This window comes from Ahaetulla prasina, chromosome 8, assembly GCF_028640845.1.
Source record: "Ahaetulla prasina isolate Xishuangbanna chromosome 8, ASM2864084v1, whole genome shotgun sequence".
Lineage (NCBI taxonomy): Eukaryota > Metazoa > Chordata > Lepidosauria > Squamata > Colubridae > Ahaetulla > Ahaetulla prasina.
This window is the reverse complement of record NC_080546.1, coordinates 9,757,505-9,777,028: the sequence shown is the minus strand read 5'-3', so window position 1 is coordinate 9,777,028 and position 19,524 is coordinate 9,757,505. Positions and strand designations below refer to the sequence as shown.

General features: G+C 40.6%; 1 protein-coding gene across 1 annotated transcript; it reads right to left on the bottom strand.

The window, feature by feature from the left end:
* Positions 1–8,485: 8,485 nt before the first annotated feature.
* LOC131203121 (C-X-C motif chemokine 11-6-like) lies at positions 8,486–16,474 on the bottom strand. Its single transcript, XM_058193064.1, has 4 exons — positions 16,361–16,474; positions 12,078–12,207; positions 11,366–11,435; positions 8,486–9,788 (listed from the first exon to the last, which is right to left on the bottom strand). Exons 1-4 carry the CDS (start codon positions 16,422–16,424, stop codon positions 9,759–9,761), a joined length of 294 nt encoding a protein of 97 aa, XP_058049047.1. The 5' UTR covers positions 16,425–16,474; the 3' UTR covers positions 8,486–9,758.
* Between the last annotated feature and the right edge of the window lie 3,050 nt (positions 16,475–19,524).

The window sequence follows — 19,524 nt, the reverse complement described above, 5'->3', positions numbered from 1 at the left end:
CTGAGACCTGAAGACCAGCTGGCTGCGCATGCGCAGTGAAGCTGAGCTGGCGTGACGGCTCGCACACCCACAGAGAGGGTGTTGCGTGCCATCTCTGGCATGCACGCCATCGTGGCCCTAAAGCATTTCAGACAAATGGCTGTCCAATCTCTTCTTAAAAACCTCCAATGATGGAGCACTAACAACTTCTGGAGGCAAGGAGTTCCATTGGTTAATTGTTCTAACTGTCAGGAAATTTCTTTTTAATTCTAGGCTGGTTCTCTCCTTGATTAGTTTCCATCCGTTGCTTCTTGTCCTGCCTTCAGGTCCTTTTGAGAATAGGTTGACTCCACTCTTCTTTGGGGCAGCTCCTGAAATATTGGAAGACTGCGATGATGTCTCCCCTGCTCCTTCTATTCATTAAACTAGACAACCCAAATTCCTGCAACTGTTCTTCATATGTTTTAGCCTACAGACCCCTAATCATCTTAATTGCTTTTCTCTGCACTCTTTCTGTCTCAAAAACTTTTTTTATATCTAATGGTTTCCCCTAATTTGCATTTAGGTAAAAAAAAAATCTCATTAATTCTGGCCATTTAGTTTTCTTTTAAAAAAAAAATAGTCAGGCAGTCAACGTAGCTTATATTTCTTCCTAGCCTCTTTGCTGATGACTCATCAAGATCTTGAAACTGAAACTGAATCTGGCTTTTAGGAGAAATCTCTGTTTTGCAGGAAAAGAAAGGAATCTGACTTCCCGAACTTTAAGGGGAAAACCAAGAGATTCTCAGCAAGACCATCGGTGGATTCTGGCTGTTATTTCTTGTAAGAACTCAGCAATTGAAGGGAATTCAGTTCACTTGGTAGTGGACTTCAGAAAGTCCTCAACTGACAACCATCTATTCAGCGACTGTTCAAAACTACAGGGGCATCGAAAAAAAGTGTTTTTCAGACCGTCGCAATTCTCCGTGCTCACGTGATCAAAATTTGCATGCTTGGCAAATGGTCCATATTTATGACGGTTGCAGTGTCCCCCGGTGTTGTGTCTGCGCCCCCCGAGCCAGGCCCCCTGCCAGAAAGTGACTCGGAAAGTGAGGGGGAAGGGCCATCAGGACTTACCTCGGGAGCACCGGCTTCCCTGGCTCAGCTCCAGGAGCCAGAGGCAGGCCAAGTGGAGGAGATAACAAGGCCTCCGTCCCCTGACTCTTTCCCCCCCAGGCCACGCCTCCAGACCCGGCTGATGGCAATCAGGCCTGGCTGGACCCTAGGTTTCGTAGGCAGGAGAGGTGGGAACAACAGAAGCAAGGGTGGGGCAGTCCTAGGAAGTGCTGAGTCATGGAGCCACACCCCATAGGATATAAAAGCAGCAAGGGCTGCTATACCCCTTCGTGGCAAGCAAATCAACTGCTTGACTGGAGCTGAAGTACTGTTTGTTCCTGGTTGACTCATCGGCCTCAAGGGAGATAACAGAGTCACTTGGCAGACGCTCGCTAGTTTGCTGCCAGAGCTGATAGTGCCGGCTAATTAAGCCATCGCTCGGACGGAGGCGAGGTGGGACAGAACACCCGGGTCATCTTTAACGACCTTCTGACAAGCAAAGTCAAGGGGAAGCTAGCTTCACTTAACAACGGTGTTATGAACTGAATGAGGGCAGTGATTCAGGTGACAACTATGTCAAGAAAGATCGTAAAAGGAGGGGGGGAAAGCTCACTTAACAACAGTCTCACTTAGCAATGAAATGTTGGGCTCCATTGTGGTTATAAGTCGAGGACTACCTATATTGCACTTTCTTGTAAGACTCTCGTAATTTTTTAAAATGCCTTTTGATGACACCCCCCCCCCGTAATCCCTTGCATTGGGGGTGGAGTCGGGGCAGCTGAATGGAGCTGTTTATTGGCTGGATGCCCTTCCTGTCACCGATGCAGAGTTTGCAGCTGATATTTACTCATTGTGCCCAGAGAGAGAAATACTTGCTGCTACCAAGGATCAAACTCACAGCCTCCTGGATGTGAGATGAGAGCTCCACCTCTAGGCCACTGCACCACTCTTGTGAGAATCTCATAATGCCCTTTCCAATATTCCTTTTCCATCAACATGGGAAGGGTCATTGAGTGCATTCCTTGTTTAAATTGCTGGTTCCAACCTCGAATCATCTGATGACCATGTTATTTGTTTGTTTGTTTGTTTGTTTGTTTATTTGTCAAGCATATATAAGATAACAGATAAAAGTATAAACATAATTTGGATACATGAAAAGAGTAAGTAAAAAGGAATATTAGGACAGGGACGGTAGGCACGCAGGTGCACTTATGCACACCCCTTACAGACCTCTTAGGAATGGGGTGAGGTCAATAGTAGACAGTCTAAGGTTAAAGTTTTGGGGATTTGGGGAAGAAACGCCCCAAGAGCCAGCTGAGGAGGATCAATCTTGGCTAGATGCAAGGCAGCGACACCGAGGGAAACGTGTGCAGCAAAGGAAAGGGAGGAGCCGGCCCAGGGAGTGCCGAGTCACGGAGCCACACCCCACAGGGTATAAAAGTGGGTGGAGCTGCCTTTGGGCTTTGTGACGGACAAAAACTGACTTTTGGAAACTTTGGCTGCTTTGTTGCGAGGCTAAGGAATTGGCTTTTGGATTTCTGTTTATTTCTGAACTCTGGGTTGCTCCAGCAACAGACCGCAGTTGCACTGAAGAGATAGGAGGACTTGGCAGGCAATCGCAGGTTCGTTGCCAGAACTGATATCTGTAGTAGGAATAAATTGCTGGCAAATATAGTCAGCTCGCGTGTCTTTTGGGTTGTGGTTGAGGGGGACAGAACAGCCATGTACATGTATACATCCAAACTAGACTGTGTTGTTTCTCTGTGTCATAGAATATATCTGGGTATATACCATATTTTTCGCACTATAAGACAAACTACCCCCCTCCAAAAAAAAAAGTGGGTGGAAATGTCTGTGAGTCTTATAGAATGAATATTGCGGTGAGGGCAAGGGGGTTTGGTTCACCGCTGCCGCCATTCCCCGCTACCAAGGAACATTGGAGTCTTCGTTGGTGAGCAGCTGATTGGCGGTTGAATCAGCCTCCCAGAATACTGCCGATCAGCTGTTCTAGACGGGGATTGCCACCGCCACCAATTGCTGCCATTCGCTGCTACCGTTGATCGCCGCTGCCAAATGGTGGCAGCAGTGATAGGCGACAGCAACAAGCAGTGGCGGCAAGCAGCAGCAAGTGATGGTGAGCGGCAGTGAGCAGTGGTGAGCGGCGGTGGCAATCCGGGCCTAGAACAGCTGATCGGTGGTATTCTGGGAGGCCGATCCAACTGCCAATCATCTGCTCGGCAGCAAAGGCTCCAGTGTTTCCTGGCGGTGGCAGCAGCTCAGCTCAGTTGACCAGTGGTGGGCACAACGGAGAGGAGCCCTGACGAGCCACTTGCTGAGGCTGCGAAAATGTGCTGAATCTGACCAGACTGTTTGCTGTTTGCTGCAAGGGCACTAGCCAGATGAATACCGGATGGATGCTGAGAGGCAGAGGCAAATTTTTTTTCTTGTTTTCCTCCTCTAAAGCTAACGTGCATCTTATGGTCCAGTGCATCTTATAGTGCAAAAAATACGGTACATAATTTCATATTTATTTATTTATTTATTTTGTCATGTATATTGAAGGTGGTGACCTTTTGAAAGCTGTGTGCAATGAAATTTCATTTTAGTGTATGCCGGTTAGTTTATGTTCAAAGTGACAATAAAGTTATTCTAATTCTAAAATATATATATATGGTAAAAATCTAATAGGTAAAGGTAAAGGTTGCCCTCGCACATACGTGCTAGTCGTTGCCGACTCTAGGGGGTGGTGCTCATCTCTGTTTCAAAGCCAAAGAGCCAGCGCTGTCCAAAGATGTCTCTGTGGTCATGTGGCCAGCATGACTCAACGCCAAAGGCGCACGGAAGGCTGTTACCTTCCCACCAAAGGTGATCCCTATTTTTTCTACTTGCATTTTTATGTGCTTTCGAAACTGCTAGGTTGGCAGAAGCTGGGACAAGCAACGGGAGCTCACCCCGTTACACGGCAGCACCAGGGATTCAAACCGCTGAGCTGCCGACTTTTCGATTGACAAGCTCAACGTCCTAGCCCCTGAGCCACCGCGTCCCCATATTTAAACACATATTTAAATGTGTTTCAGAGTTAAAGTTACCAGCTATCTGAACAGGAAAAGGGGAACATGGACAATTGGTGAGGGGGGGGGAGGAGAAACAGAGAAAGAAAGGCATGTTAGCTGCTTAACTTTATTTTTCCAGCACCCAAAATGCTGGATTTTCAATCGCAATATTTTTTCCAACAAATCTTTATTTTTAGGAACGTATCAGAAGTAAATTTCAACAGGTTCTGACCAGTTCTGGAGAACCGGTAGCGGAAATTTTGAGTAGTTCAGAGAACCAGTAGTAAAAATTCTGGCTGGCCGCCCCCATCTATTCTCTGCATCCCGAGTCCCAGCTGATTGGGAGGAAATGGGGATTTTGCAGTAACCTTTTCTGGAGTGGGGTGAGAATAGAGATTTTACAGTATCTTTACCCTCGAGTGGAGTGGGAATGGAGATTTTACAGTATCTTTCCCCTGCCACGCCCACTAAGCCACGCCCACCAAGCCATGCCATGCCCACCAAGCCACACCCACAGAACCGGTAGTAAAAATTTTTGAAACCCACTGGAATGTATTAAATGCTAGCGAGCACATAGCATATTGACGACAACAATGAACTTTTCCAAATTTAACCACAGAAACATAAAATGAGTCTTCTCTAGCTGGGCTACCAGATTCTGTAACAGCTTTGTTGGCCGAGGCCATCCGTCTGGTAGACTCACAAAGTTTGTTTCTCTCGCCATATACTTATATACATCCGAACTAGACTGTGTTGTTTCTCCGTGTCATATACTATATGGGGGTATATGCATAATTTTGGTATTTATTTATTTATTTTGTTACGTTTATGTAGTGTACATTGGAGGTGGAGCCCCTTTGAGAGCTGTATGCAACAAAATTTCATTGTAATGTATGATGATTGGTATACATTCAAATTGACAATAAAGCTATTCTAAGTCTCGTCTAAGTCATGTAAAGACTATTCCTAGAACAGCCTGCATTGAAGCTGATGGCTCAAATTAGGAAATAAATAACTTACATCTAGGCTGAGTCTGTTGATGGACAAGTCAAAAAAAGAAGCAGATAATTTGCATGGTAGCAATATACAAAAGTTTGAAAGGTTACGAAGAGAACAGAACAGAACAGAACAGAACAGAACAGAACAGAACAGAACAGAACAGAATAGAATAGAATATATGTTTTATAACAAACATACATCACTTTTGAGTGGGTTTACTCCTGTGGTTTTGTTGGAATATTCTAAATCTAAATGGCATAAAGTCATCCCAGGATATGGTTTTATAATGTTTGTCACCAGATTTTTAATATTGTTCTAAAAAAATCAGTTGTTTAAAATAGTTGGATTTTTGGTAGCTTTGTAAGGAAGATTGAAAATGTTTAGCATTTCAAGCATTGTCTTGATTGAAACTAAGTCTGTTTTTACGTTTTCCTTCCCCTTCTCGTTTTTTAATATTTAATTTAGAAAATTTGCATCAATGCTGATTTTTTCCCCCCACCTCAGGCATTGTTCAGCATATATTGTACACTTTTAAGTACACACCATCGTATTGAAGTTGGTTGCATAAAATAAATGCTTCTAGGTGTCAAAAAAAGAGAGAGAATAGAATAGAATAGAATTCTTTATTGGCCAAGTGTGATTGGACACACAAGGAATTTGTGTGTCCAATAAGCTCTCAGTGCACAAGTACAGTGTCTTTGACTTACAACCATTCATTTTAGCAACTATTCGTAGTTACAACAGCATTGAAAAAAGTGACTTCTGACCCATCCTCACTCTTACGACCGTTGCAGCATCCTCATTTGGTCGCATGATCAAAATTTGGGGACTTAGTAATTGGCATGTATTTATGATTTCAATGTCCTGGATTCATAAGATCGCCATTTGCTACTTTACGACGAGTAAAGCCAATGGGAGAAGCCAGATTCACTTAACAACGGCATGATTCATTTAACAGCTGCAATGATTCCCTTAACTATCATAGCAAAAGTAACATCCAGCATGATATTTATTATTATTACTATTATTATTTATTTGATTTTTATACCGCCCTTCTCCCGAAGGATTGAGGGCGGTGTACAGGCAAAAGTAAAAACAGACAATACAATATACAATTTAAAATGCAAATTAAAAAACTTATTATAATTGGCCTAAAACTTTAAAATATATAAAAAACTAAAACCCCATTTAAAAATTAGTAGTAGAAAATTTAAAATCAATAAAATTTAAGCCAGCCCCGCGCGAATGAAAAGATGTGTCTTCAGTTCGCGGCGAAAGGTCCGAAGGTCAGATATTTGGCGTAAACCCGGGGGAAGCTCGTTCCAGAGTGTGGGAGCCCCCACAGAGAAGGCCCTTCCCCTGGGGGCCGCCAGCCGACATTGTTTGGCGGACGGCACCCTGAGAAGTCCCTCTGTGGGAGCGTACGGGTCGGTGGGAGGCATGTGGTAACAGCAGGCGGTCCCGTAAGTACCCAGGCCCTAAGCCATGGAGCGCTTTAAAGGTCGTAACCAAAACCTTAAAGTGCACCCGAAAGGCCACAGGTAGCCAGTGCAGTCTGCGCAGGAGCGGTGTTACACGGGAGCTACGCGAAGCTCCCTCTATCACCCGCGCAGCCGCATTCTGGATTAACTGAAGCCTCCGAGTGCACCTCAAGGGGAGCCCATGTAGAGAGCATTACAATAATCCAAGCAAGAGGTAACGAGCGCATGAGTGACTGTGCACAAGGCATCCTGATCAAGGAAGGGGCGCAACTGCCGAACCAGGCAAACCTGGTGGAAGGCCCTCCTGGAGACGGCCGTCAAATGATCTTCAAACGACAGCCGTTCATCCAGGAGGACACCTAAGTTGCGCACCCTATCCTTTGGGGCCAGTAACTCGCCTCCAACAGTCAGCTGCAGCTGCAGCTGACTGAATCAGGATGCCGGCATCCACAGCCACTCCGTCTTGGAGGGATTAAGCTTGAGCCTGTTTCTCCCCATCCAGACCCGTACGGCTTCCAAACACCGGGACAGCACTTCAACAACTTCATTGGGGTGGCCCGGGGTGGAAAAGTACAGCTGGGTGTCATCAGCGTACAGCTGGTATCTCACCCCGAAGCCACTGATGATCTCACCCAACGGCTTCATATAGATGTTGAACAGAAGGGGCGAGAGGATCGACCCCTGCGGCACCCCACAAGTGAGGCACCTCGCGGTCGACCTCTGCCCCCCTGTCAACACCGTCTGTGACCGGTCGGAGAGATAGGAGGAGAACCACCGATACATGGTGCCTCCCACTCCCAAGCTTTCTTGCTTAGCAATGGAAATTCTGGTCCCAATTGTAGTTGTAAGTCTAAGATCACCTGTACTGCTGTAAAAACAGACCAAAGAATTAAAAAAAGCTGTTCAATATTTAATTTTAAGGCTATGCCTGCTGGATGGAGGACATCTAGTAATCCTATTTAGAGCCAATTTTTTCTTGTGCTAGCTAGGAATTTGGGAATTTCTAATCCCCAAAGATCTGTTGAGGAGAAACTTCCCTTGGAAGGCACAGATCACAAATGAACATAATGAATATTTATTACTTATTTTTTTTATTTCATTTCAAAGATACAAAAGGGGCCCATTGAGATGAAGAGTTAATTTAACCAAGCACAGCTCCCAAAACCCTTTTTTAAAAATTTCTTTAGCATGAACCAAAACATTAGCAAGACTCTTATCAGTGCAAATTACTTTTTTGTCTTTTATTTTTTATACTGTCATTTTTCCTAGCCTGCAATTGCTCCTTTAGCTGAAGGCATGAAGGTTAAAAAAAAGTCAAGCTGGCGGCTTAGATCACTTTGTGGCTGCCATCTTGATTTTCTTTAATCCGCCTCCAGATGGCCCAGCGGTTAGATGATGTAATTTTCCAACAAAAATATGCTGCGAGAAATACAATACAAATACAAATAAAAGACAAATACGCTTTGAAAATCATGTCAGATGTGAGCCTTTATATCCATTGAAAAATACCATAAACATCAGTTACAAATCTAACTGCTACATTTCCACAATGGCAAAGCTTTATTTTGTAAGGGATATGTTTGTGTTATGTAATTCAGCCTGCTTGTCTAATTTATGATTTGAGGTCTGCGGGAAACCAGGATATGGGGGTTATTCAGCAATCAGGTTAAATGTATTTTGAGGAAAACCCGCATGAATAAACGTCGGGCAGAGAATAGCAGAATGACATTTATTTAATGTCATTTATTTATTTATTTAATGACATTTATTGAAGTATCGAAGAAATATTATCTTTAACTACAATACATTGTATGCATAGATGACCAGAAAGCAATCAATGGGCAATATGATGTGTTATAGTGTCATGAATTCAATCTATTTATTTATTTATATTTATTTATTTATTTTGTCACAACAATATACATAAGCATCACACAAAAAGATTATATAGTATATAAACATATATATGAAGAAATATAAAGAGGTATAAGCATATAAATATATAAGAAGAAGAAAAAGAAAAAACAATAGGACAGGAACGGTAGGCACGTTTATGCTCTTATGCACGCCCCTTATGGTCCTCCTTAGGAATGGGGTGAGGTCAATAGTAGAAAGGTTTTGGTTAAAGCTTTTGGGATTATGGGAAGAGACCACAGAGTCAGGTAAAGTATTCCAAGCACTGATGATTCCGTTACAGAAGTCATATTTTCTGCAATCTAGATTAAAACGGTTAACATTAAGTTTAAATCTATTGGTTGCTCTTGTGTTATTGCAATTAAAGATGAAGTATTCTCTGATTGATGTACACAAAATTGTAAGACTACTAAAAAAATGGTGAAGCTTGGGCTGCAATATTACAACACACAAAGTTCACGATTAGAAACGGAAGCGTATAATGGTATAACGAAGATGAAATACAGTACAGGTAGACTTTGTGACTGTTTGAAGTTACAATGGCACTGAAAAATGTGACCGATGACTTTTTTTTCCACACTTACAACCGTTGTAGCATCCCCATGGGCACGTGATCAAAATTCAAATGCTTGGCAACTGACATGTTATTTATGACAGTCGCAGCGTCCCAAGGTGATATGATCCCCTTTTGTGGCCTTATGACAAGCAAAGTCAATGGGGAAACTAGATTCACTTAACGACCGTGTTACTAACTTAAACAGCTGCAGTGATTTACTTAGGAGCTGCCACAAGAAAGGTCGTAAAATGGAGCAAAATTCACTTTTAACGGTCTTGCTTAGCTACGGAATTGTTGGGCTCAATTGTGGTCGTAAGTCGGGGGACTATCTGTATTGGTGTAACAAGCATAAAATATTCAGGAATGAAGTACGCCAATTTGACATTGTCACAGCTCGTTTGATTTGGAAGAATGAAGATCTTCCATGGTCAGAAATGTCAAAAACAAAAACAAAAATGACAGGCGTTTTGCCTCATTACATAGCTTTTTGTACTCTTTTTTAAAAAAAATTAAATTGCTACAGGAAGTACTTGGGGCTACGTCTAAATCCATATAACGGTGTTGGATCCGTGGTTCCCAATTTGAGTGTCACAGATTATGAGTCCTTCACAAGCAGATGACATGTCCATAGGAAGTGAAGCATTTGTGAAGCAGCTTCTTCAAAACTCAGCTTGAACTTCATTATTTGGTCTGATGGTTGTTCATCAAATTCTGTAAGGGAAAACATGAAGTGTAAGCCACTTGGTTAGTTTTCTCCACTTATAAAAGATTGCCTTTTTAACACATTCTTCTGATCGTTCGGCTCCATGTTTTGACTGAGTCTAGTCTAGTACATTCCATTCCATTCTATCCATCATCTAATTCCTTATTTTTCTATTCTATTCTATTCTATTCTATTCTATTCTATTCTATTCTATTCTATTCTATTCTATTCTATTCTATTCTATTCTATTCTATTCTACCCTACCCTACCCTACCCTACCCAACCCTAATCTACTCTATTCTATTCTATTCTATTCTACCCTACCCTACCCTACCCTACCCTACCCTACCCTACCCTACCCTACCCTACCCTACTCTATTCTATTCTATTCTATTCTATTCTATTCTATTCTATTCTATTCTATTCTATTCTCCTTATAAACCTCCAGTGTTGGAGCATCCACAACTTCTGGAGGCAAGTCCTTCTAATGACCAATTGTTTTCACGGTTAGGAAATTTCTCCTTAGTTCTAGGTTGCTTCGCTCCTTGATTACTTCCCAACTGTTTCTTCTGGTCCTGCCTTCAGGTGCTTTGTAGAATAGAGTGACACACACGCTCTCTTCTTTGTAGCAGTCCTTTAGATCAGGGGTCTCCAACCTTGGCAACTTTAAGACTTGTGGACTTCAACTCCCAGAACCCCTCAGCCAGCAAAGCTGGGAGTTGAAGTCCACAAGTCTTAAAGTTGCCAAGATTGGAGACCCCTGCTTTAGATATTGGAAGACTGCTATCATGTCACACACAAACACACACACAGTTCTCCTTTTCTCAGACCAGACATACCCAGTGGTGGGATTCAGCCAGTTCACACCACTTTGGGAGAACCGGTTGTTAACTTACTGAGCAGTTTGGCAAACTGGTTGTTGGAAGAAATCATTAGGGCAGAGAACCAGTTGTTAAATTAATGAATCCCACACTGGACATACCCAATTCCTGCAACTGTTCTTCATATGTTTTAGCCAGATGACATATAACATGATGAAGAATATAAAGTAAGGGAATCCTTCAAAAAGGGGACGTCCCCTTTAAATCCTAGAGAAAGTAATTTCTAATAGGAATTCATTCCAAGAAAAGGTCTCAAGGGACGTTTTGAAGATCAAGTCAGTCAGGAATTAATCCACCTATGTAGAATAACAAGCCACCTGTAGTTAGAACTGATTAAATGATTCACTGGGCTGTCTAAGCTTCCCCTCTCTTTGCTGGCTTCCTTGCAAAACTGACAAACAAGCTACAGTTAAACAGCAGGAAACTTCTGACAGCTAGCAGCTAAAATTTGGAAGCTAAGATTTGGAAGTTTTGAGGAGCTGCTACGAGTAATTTTGTACGTAATAAATGTGATAAGTAAAAAGGGTGAATGGTAACCTTGTGAAAGAAATTACAGAGACCTATAATTGTGGCAAATAATTTTTTAATATATAACTTTCTGAGCCAAGCTTGAAGCTATTTCTGCGGAAATAAACACCTGAAAAACGACTTCTTTCCTAGTTCCAGCTTGGTTTATTAGCCCTCAGAAAAACAAATGATCTTACCTGTTTCATTTGCCTGCCTTGCTCCCCGTTGAGGTTCACACAGAATCTTTGACCTTTTCTGAGGGTCACTCTACATATATGCAAAGGGACCAAATTAAAGACCAGGTTAGACAAAGGATTGTTTGATATTATTAGCATTCATCATTAACTGACTGATCTACCTGCCTGATTAACTGACTGATCCACCTGCCTTCTCACCTCTCCAGATTTTTTTTTTATATTTATTTATTTTGTCACACAGTATATATAAGCAGAAGCATGAAATAATTATACAACATGTAAGCATATATATAAGCATGAGTATGTAATAACTATATTAATTGGATATAGTGAAAGGAAACGATAGGACAGGAACGGTAGGCACGCTGGAGGGAATGGGAGAGGGAGGGAGAGAGTGTGTTTTATTTCGGATGCTTGCAAGTGGCATGTCCTTAACTGTTGTAGTGTCCCAGGGCTGTGTGATCACCTTTTGCAACCTTCTGACAAGCAAGGTCTAAAGTCACTTTATGACTGTGTTACTATCACAGACCAGCTGGGTGGGTTTCCATGTTACTAATTGAACAACTTCAGTGATTCCCTTAACAACTCTGGCAAGAAGGGCTGTAAAAGGGGGCAAAACCTACTTTAAGAACTGTCTCACTTAGCAATGAACATTTTGGCCATTCAATAGCTTCAGTAGGAGAAGACATCAAGATTCTGTTCAGTTACTTACATCAGTTCCTCTTGGCTGCAGGTGCTGCTTGGCCGGTAGTACTCGGTTTTAGTTATAAGGTTCCTATTCACAGAATTTCTCAGACCTTTGCAAAAACAGCGGTCCCGGGCCCGGGGCATGCTGGGCAATCCTGCAAGAGATCATATAAAGAAGGTGAATATTTCAGCCATCATTTACAATCATCTAAAGCAGTGGTTCTCAACTTATGGGTCACGACCCCGTTGGGGGTCGAATGACGATTTGCCAGGGGTCGCCTAAGACCATCGGAAATATGGGAAGTATACTTGCGAGTCGAAGAATTGCGCTTCAATGGTTGACTCCACAAGCCAGCTGCAGGCTCTTCAAATCGCTAGCAGAATTCAGCTTCAGGCGCGTTGAATTAAAAAAGGGAAAAATCTTTGCTCTGATGTCTCCCTCTCAAGCCAGCTGCAATCACTCCCAATCGCTAGCCTTAATCTGGCTTCAGGCACAATAAACTTAATAGGGGAGGAGTCTCCGCTTTAATGCCTCCGTCCTCAAGGCAATCGCAAGCAGTTCAGATCGCTAGCCAATACGGCTTCAGGCGCGATAAATTCAAAACGAAAATAATTTTATGGTTGGGGTCGCCACATCGTGGGGAATTGTATTAAAGGGGTCGCAGCACTATAAAGGTTGAGAACCACTGATCTAAAGCAAAGCAACCCAGCAATTTTAAGATGAGTGGATGTCAGTTCCCAGAATTCCTCTGCTGGGGAATTCTGGGAGTTGAAGTCCATCTACCTTAATATTGCTGAGGTTGAGAAACACTGATAAAATGTAGGAGGATGTTTGCTTGCAAACCTTCCATTGTACTAATAACAAAATATCATTACGATATACTGTAATTTGTATTTGTATTATCTACCTATCTGTCCATTCCATCCATCCATCCGTCTATTTCTTTTTAATGTTGAAAAGTTTTTATGCAAAATGAAAACAATACGAATTTAAAGGAAAAAAAAAGGAAAGGTTACATTATGTCTCCCTTCTTTCCATATTCTAATCTTTCTAATTATCAAACCCATAAATCACGAATCTTCAGCAAAAAGCCCATGAAAGGTTTCCAGACACTAAAAAATATAGCTATTGGTTTTCCCCTAATCAGAAAAGTCAATTTGCCTGCCTGCCTTTCTTTCTTTCTTTCTTTCTTTCTTTCTTTCTTTCTTTCTTTCTTTCTTTCTTTCTTCCTTCCTTCCTTCCTTCCTTCCTTCTTTCTCTCTCCCTTCCTTCCTTCCTTCCTTCCTTCCTTCCTTCCTTCCTTCCTTCTTTCTTTCTTTCTTTCTTTCTTTCTTTCTTTCTTTCTTTCTTTCTTTCTTTCTTTCTTTCCTCACTGTGCATTACAGTAAAATCTGTGCATTACAGTAAAAGTTATCTGTGCATTACAGTAAAAGTTATGACTTTATTCAGCAACCTACATGAAAAAAAATCTTTTTCTTATCCCAGCAAAAACTCAGCAACTTATACTTTCTCTAATGATAATTGTCAAAGCCAGAAACAGATACTCATGGTCCTCTTTAATGAGTAGAGGAGATGCAAACAATTTGCACAAAAGAGGAAGTAGCAGGAAGTAGAAGAAACAAGAAAAGGGCCTACTGGAGTACTCTTGAAAATCTGGGGAGAACTTGGAAATACCCCTCTTCTAAAATCATTTTTAAAAAAAACAAAAACCACGAATCAGATCATTTAACCTTGCGTGAGAATTACAAAGCAAGCCAGAAAAACAAGGATGGGAAGGGAGCTCTGTTTGATCATCTTTGTGTTGAGTCTCTTTTCCTAGTTGTGATATCTTGGCCAACACCTAATTTACTGGCTAAATTCACCCCCTGCTATTCTTTCCCACCAACTAACTTTCATGACCTTTTTAAAAAAAATTTTTATAAAATACCTGAAACACTACATAAGAAACACAGGAATCTGTCCTAAAAGAGGAACCTTGGGATTAAGAATCTTTCAAAATAGAGGTGATAGATAAATTGCATGTATGGTTTCAATTATAAATGCATTCCCCATAAAGGGCTTAACAGCTGTGTTCCCTTGATTCTAACCTCTTTCCCTGTTACTTCCCTGATCCAAATTCTTTCAACTCTTTTTTCTCCATTTCAAAATCAGAAACAGATACTCCTGAAGACTAGGAATAGAGAAGGAGACTCTGAACAAAAGAGTTGGAAGGGACCAACTCTTTGGCAATGCTCTATCAAATCCTGTTCCTGTTAAAAGTGGCGTTCCCCAAGGCAGCGTTCTTGGACCAACACTCTTCATATTATACATTAATGATCTCTGTGACCATATTACAAGTAATTGTGTTCTCTTTGCGGACGATGTCAAACTATTTAACACCATTAACAATACTACTACCCTTCAAAAAGACCTTGACTTTTTATCTGAACAGTCTAAAACTTGGCAACTCCAAATCTCAACCAGCAAATGCTCAGTCTTACATATTGGAAAAAAGAACCTAAACGTTAAGTACAAGCTTAATGGACATTACCTTACTGATGATCCCCACCCTGTTAAAGATCTTGGAGTTTTCATATCAAATGATCTAAGTGTGAAAGCCCACTGTAACTACATCGCAAAAAAGGCCTTAAAAGTTGTAAACCTAATCTTGCGTAACTTCTTCTCCAAAAACACTACACTACTAACCAGAGCATATAAAACATTTGCTAGACCAATTCTTGAATACAGCTCGACTGTTTGAAAACCCATGCCACATTTCTGACATCAATGCAATTGAACGTGTCCAGAAATATTTTACAAGAAGAGTTCTCCACTCCTCTGAATACAACAAAATACCTTATGCCACCAGACTTGAAATCCTGGGTTTAGAAAATTTAGAACTACGCCGCCTTCGACATGACCTGAGTTTAACTCATAGAATCATCAATTACAATGTCCTTCCTGTCAAAGACTACTTCAGCTTCAATTGCAACAATACACGAGCACACAATAGATTTAAGCTTAATGTTAACCGCTCCAATCTTGATTGCAGAAAATATGACTTCAGTAACAGAGTTGTTAATGCTTGGAACACACTACCTGACTCTGTGGTCTCTTCCCAAAATCCCCAAAGCTTCAGCCAAAAACTATCTACTATTGACCTCACCCCATTCCTAAGAGGTCTGTAAGGGGCGTGCATAAGAGCACAAACGTGCCTACTGTTCCTGTCCTATTGTTTCCTTTCGTTATACCCAATTAATATAGTTATTACATACTCATACTCATAAATATACTTATATATTGTATAATTATTTCATGTTTATGCTTATATATACTGTGTGACAAAATAAATAAATAATAAATAAATAAATAGACCTTGGAGGTCTTCTAGTTCAATGCCCTGCTAAGCAGGAGACGCTTTGCTATTCTGGAGAAATGGTTGTCCAATCTCTTCCACAACTTCTGAAGGCATTCCTCTGCTTAATTGTTCTCACTGTCAGGAAATTTCTCCTTAATTCTAAGATGGCTCTTTTCTTGATTACTTTCCACCTATTGTTTCTTGTTCTTGAGGTGATTTGGATAATAAGTGGATCCCCTCTTCTTTGTGGCAGCCCCTCAAATATTGGAAGACGACTGTCATGTCACCCCTTCTTTCCATCAGCCAACGATAAGGTAAGGGATGGTTTCCACTGTCCAGTTGTGTCCTATTCTAGGGGTCAGTTCTTATCTCCATTTCATTGAGCCAGCACTGTCCAAAGACATTTTCTGCAGACATTGTGGCCAGCATGACATCATGGAGTGCTGTTACATTCCCACCAAAGTGGTACCTATTGATCTACTTGCATGTTGCATGGTTCCTGCTAGGTTGGTAGGAGCCAAGGCAACGAACTGGAGCTCACCCCATTGTGTGGCCTGGGTTGTCAGCTGAAAAGCTGACTAGCACAGCATCTTTAACCGTTGAGCTATTGTGCCTCTTCCATGAGACTAAACATACCCAATTCCTGACAACCGTTCTTCCTCTGTTTTAGCTTGATGGCAGCTTAAGGATATAAAATGAGGAAAAATTAAAAAAAAATAAAAATAAGGGAATCCTTCAAACAGAGAAAGACAGCTTTAAAATCCTAGAGAAAGCAACAGCGAAAGTGTTATTTCTTCTTCTTATTTCTGGGTTACCGAAAGGTTACCCAAAATTATGCAAAGAAATTGTACGAAGGACGAAGGAGCGAGAAGCAGAAGAAACAGGAAAGAGGGTCAGGAACATCTGGATGTGAGGTTGGAAATGCCTCCTTTCTAGAACCAAAAAATGAGAACAATATATATATATTTACCTTCCATGAGAGCCAGAAAGCAAGCCAGAAGAACAAAGACGGTGAGGAAAGTCTGTTTGATCATCTCTGCGCTGAGTCTCGTTTCCCGCTTGTGATCCGGAGGGAGAAGTGGCGTTCTGGTCAGGGTGAACAGCTAATTTATTGCCTAGATTCACCCACTCTTATGCATTAGGGAATCCCCATCCGACTCACTTTCACTTCCCATTTATTTACATTTTCAAAGAAACCATTCTGTAGGTCCCAACTATTGTACACCCACGATCGTGCAGTTTTCCTTCTCCAAAAATTGTGCTTTGTTTTTTAAATTGATACTTTCCCTCAATTTTCAAAAAGTTTTTTATTTTTTTTCAAAACAAGCACACATACTGACCAACAAACAATAATTTTTTTTTCTGAACAGAGTATTGGCCGAGTCAAATTTGTACCGCTTCTAGCTTTTTCCCAACACAATTAATATATTTCACTTTTTGACATAATATTCTTTCTCTCTATTCTTTTTTTATTTTATTTTCCTTCTGTTTCTTCTGGTGTATAAATAATATTACCATTCACCCTAATCTCTAAACTTAATCAGTTTTTCTTTCCCCCCTCATTACTTTTTTTAAATTGAAACCCTTTAAATTAAAATCAATCATTTTTCTAAAACCTAACCCCAACTCTAAATCCTCTTATTCAAATATTTTCCCATTGCTCCCTTTTCACAATATTCAAATATTTTCCCTAAATTCCATTATTACAATTATAAATATTCCTTTTCCCAATATAATATAATTTCAAATATTTTCCCTAGATTCCATTATTACAATTATAGATATTAATATTCATACAATTTTCACAATATTCAAATATTTTCCCTAAATTCCATTATTAAAATTAGAAATATTTCTTTTCCCAATATAATATAATTTCAAATATTTTCCCAAGATTCCATTATTACAATTATAGATATTAATATTCATACAATTTTACATATATAACCCATTTCCTTCCCTTTTTTTCCATTTCTTTTTTATCAGTTTTCCAAATACTACCATCAAATATATTACTGCAATTCACTTAAGTATATAACATTAAAATCATTCAATTCTGTTTCTCAATTCCAATCTCTTCATATTAAGCAATACAATATAATTTCAAATGCGTTAGTTGAATTCCCATTATTACAATCACAAACAGTCCAAGTATTACAATCACATCTATTAAACTTACTACCATTCATTTATAATTATAGAGCCATTAACTACTTCTTTCTCCCTTTCTCCCATTCTCGTGTTTTCTTCTTTTTCCCTTTCCCCCCCTAATTTTAAAATCCCTTACTCTCCTAATTTGCCCCGTATTTCCATCTGCTCTCCTCCTTTTTCCCTTTTTCACCATTTTTATTTTAACGTTGTTGATCCCAGTGCATCATTTGAGGTTTTTGTTCTTTGTCTCTTCCCCGCTTCTTTCTCTCCTTGTCTTTTTCCAACCCCTCTATTTTTGTCATTGTTAGAACAGAACAGAACAGAACAGAATAGAATAGAATAGAATTTTTTTATTGGCCAAGTGTGATTGGACACACAAGGAATTTGTCTTGGTGCATATGCTCTCAGTGTACATAAAAGAAAAGATACCTTCATCAAGGTACAACACTTACAACACTCGTAATTTTTACTACCGGTTCTCCGAACTACTCAAAATTTCCACTACCGGTTCTCCAGAACTGGTCAGAACCTGCTGAAACCCCCCTTTGGTTGACCCCTCTTGTCTGTGGCATCCCATGTTTCCCTAGAAATAAGACCTCCCCGGATAATAAGCCCAATCAGGCTTTTAAGCGCATGCTCTAAAATAAGTTCCCCCCAAAATAAGCCCTCCCTGAAAATAAGCCCTCCCCGAAAATATTTAAACGCATGCGCAGCTGGTCCCCACCAATTCCTCTGCTTAGGGTTAGGGAGACAGAGCTGGAAATCAGGTGAGACGGCAAGGGGAACCCCGTCTTGTTCCATGTGCCCCAAAATAATAAGACCTCACTAAAAATAAGGCCAAGCACTTATTTCAGGGTTCAAAAAAATGCAAGACAGGGTCTTATTTTCGGAGAAACATGGTAAATATTAGAACACTGCTAGTTCTTCTTTTCACCAGGCTAGACATATTCAATTCCTGAAATCGGTCCTCATATGTTTTAGCCTCCAACACCCTGATCAACTTAATTATCTTCTCTGTACTCTTTCCAGAGTCTCAATATCTTTTTTATATCTAATAGTTCTAAAATTCTCTCTTAGTTTGCATTTAGGAGAAAAGCTAATTAACTAATTCTGGCTGTTTTAGTTTTTTAAAAATATATATATATATCAGGCAATCAATGTAGCCTGTCTTTTCTTTTCTCTCTCTTTGCTGATGACTCACAAGGAACTTGAAACTGTAAGCACATGTAGCTTTTAGGAGAAATCTCTTTCAAGGAAACGGAAGGAATCTGGCTTCCAGACACATTAAGGGGAAGCCCAAGATATTATATTAATTAAGGCAGACGGTGGATTCTGGTTGTTATTTCTTGTAAGAACCCAGGAATATTTTGAAGAGAATTCAGTTCACTTGGTGTCAGGGTTCCAAGTAATAATCCCATATCAAGCAAAACTCCGAGGCAGTTGAAGTCCTCAAGGAATAGCTTTATTGGAAATACCATATTGGCACAGATCACGCGGTTTTCACTTAATTAAAAGTAAAAGTTTGTCACTTCCCCCCAGACTTTCAGTCACATAGTCCAATCAGCATACAGTCCAGTTTCTAGATAACCTCAGCCTCCTCCTTGTGAACAGCTGCAGGAATGTCCTTTCTTTCTTTCTTTCTTTCTTTCTTTCTTTCTTTCTTTCTTTCTTTCTTTCTTTCTTTAATTTCTATACCGCCTTTCTCCCGAAGGACTCAGGGAGGTTTACAGCCAGAATAAAACAACATAGAGAAAAAATTAAAACATTTTAAAAATCTGATTCTAATTTGGCCAAAATAAGTTAAAACTATCATAAAACCCTAATAAAACCCCCACATTAAAATTATGTTAGGCCAGCCCCACATGATAGAACAAAAAGGTCTTAAGCTCGCATTTGAAGGTCCGGAGGTCAGGGAGTTGACGTAACCCCAGAGGCAGCTCATTCCAAAGGGCAGGAGCCCCCACAGAGAGGGCCCTCCCCCGG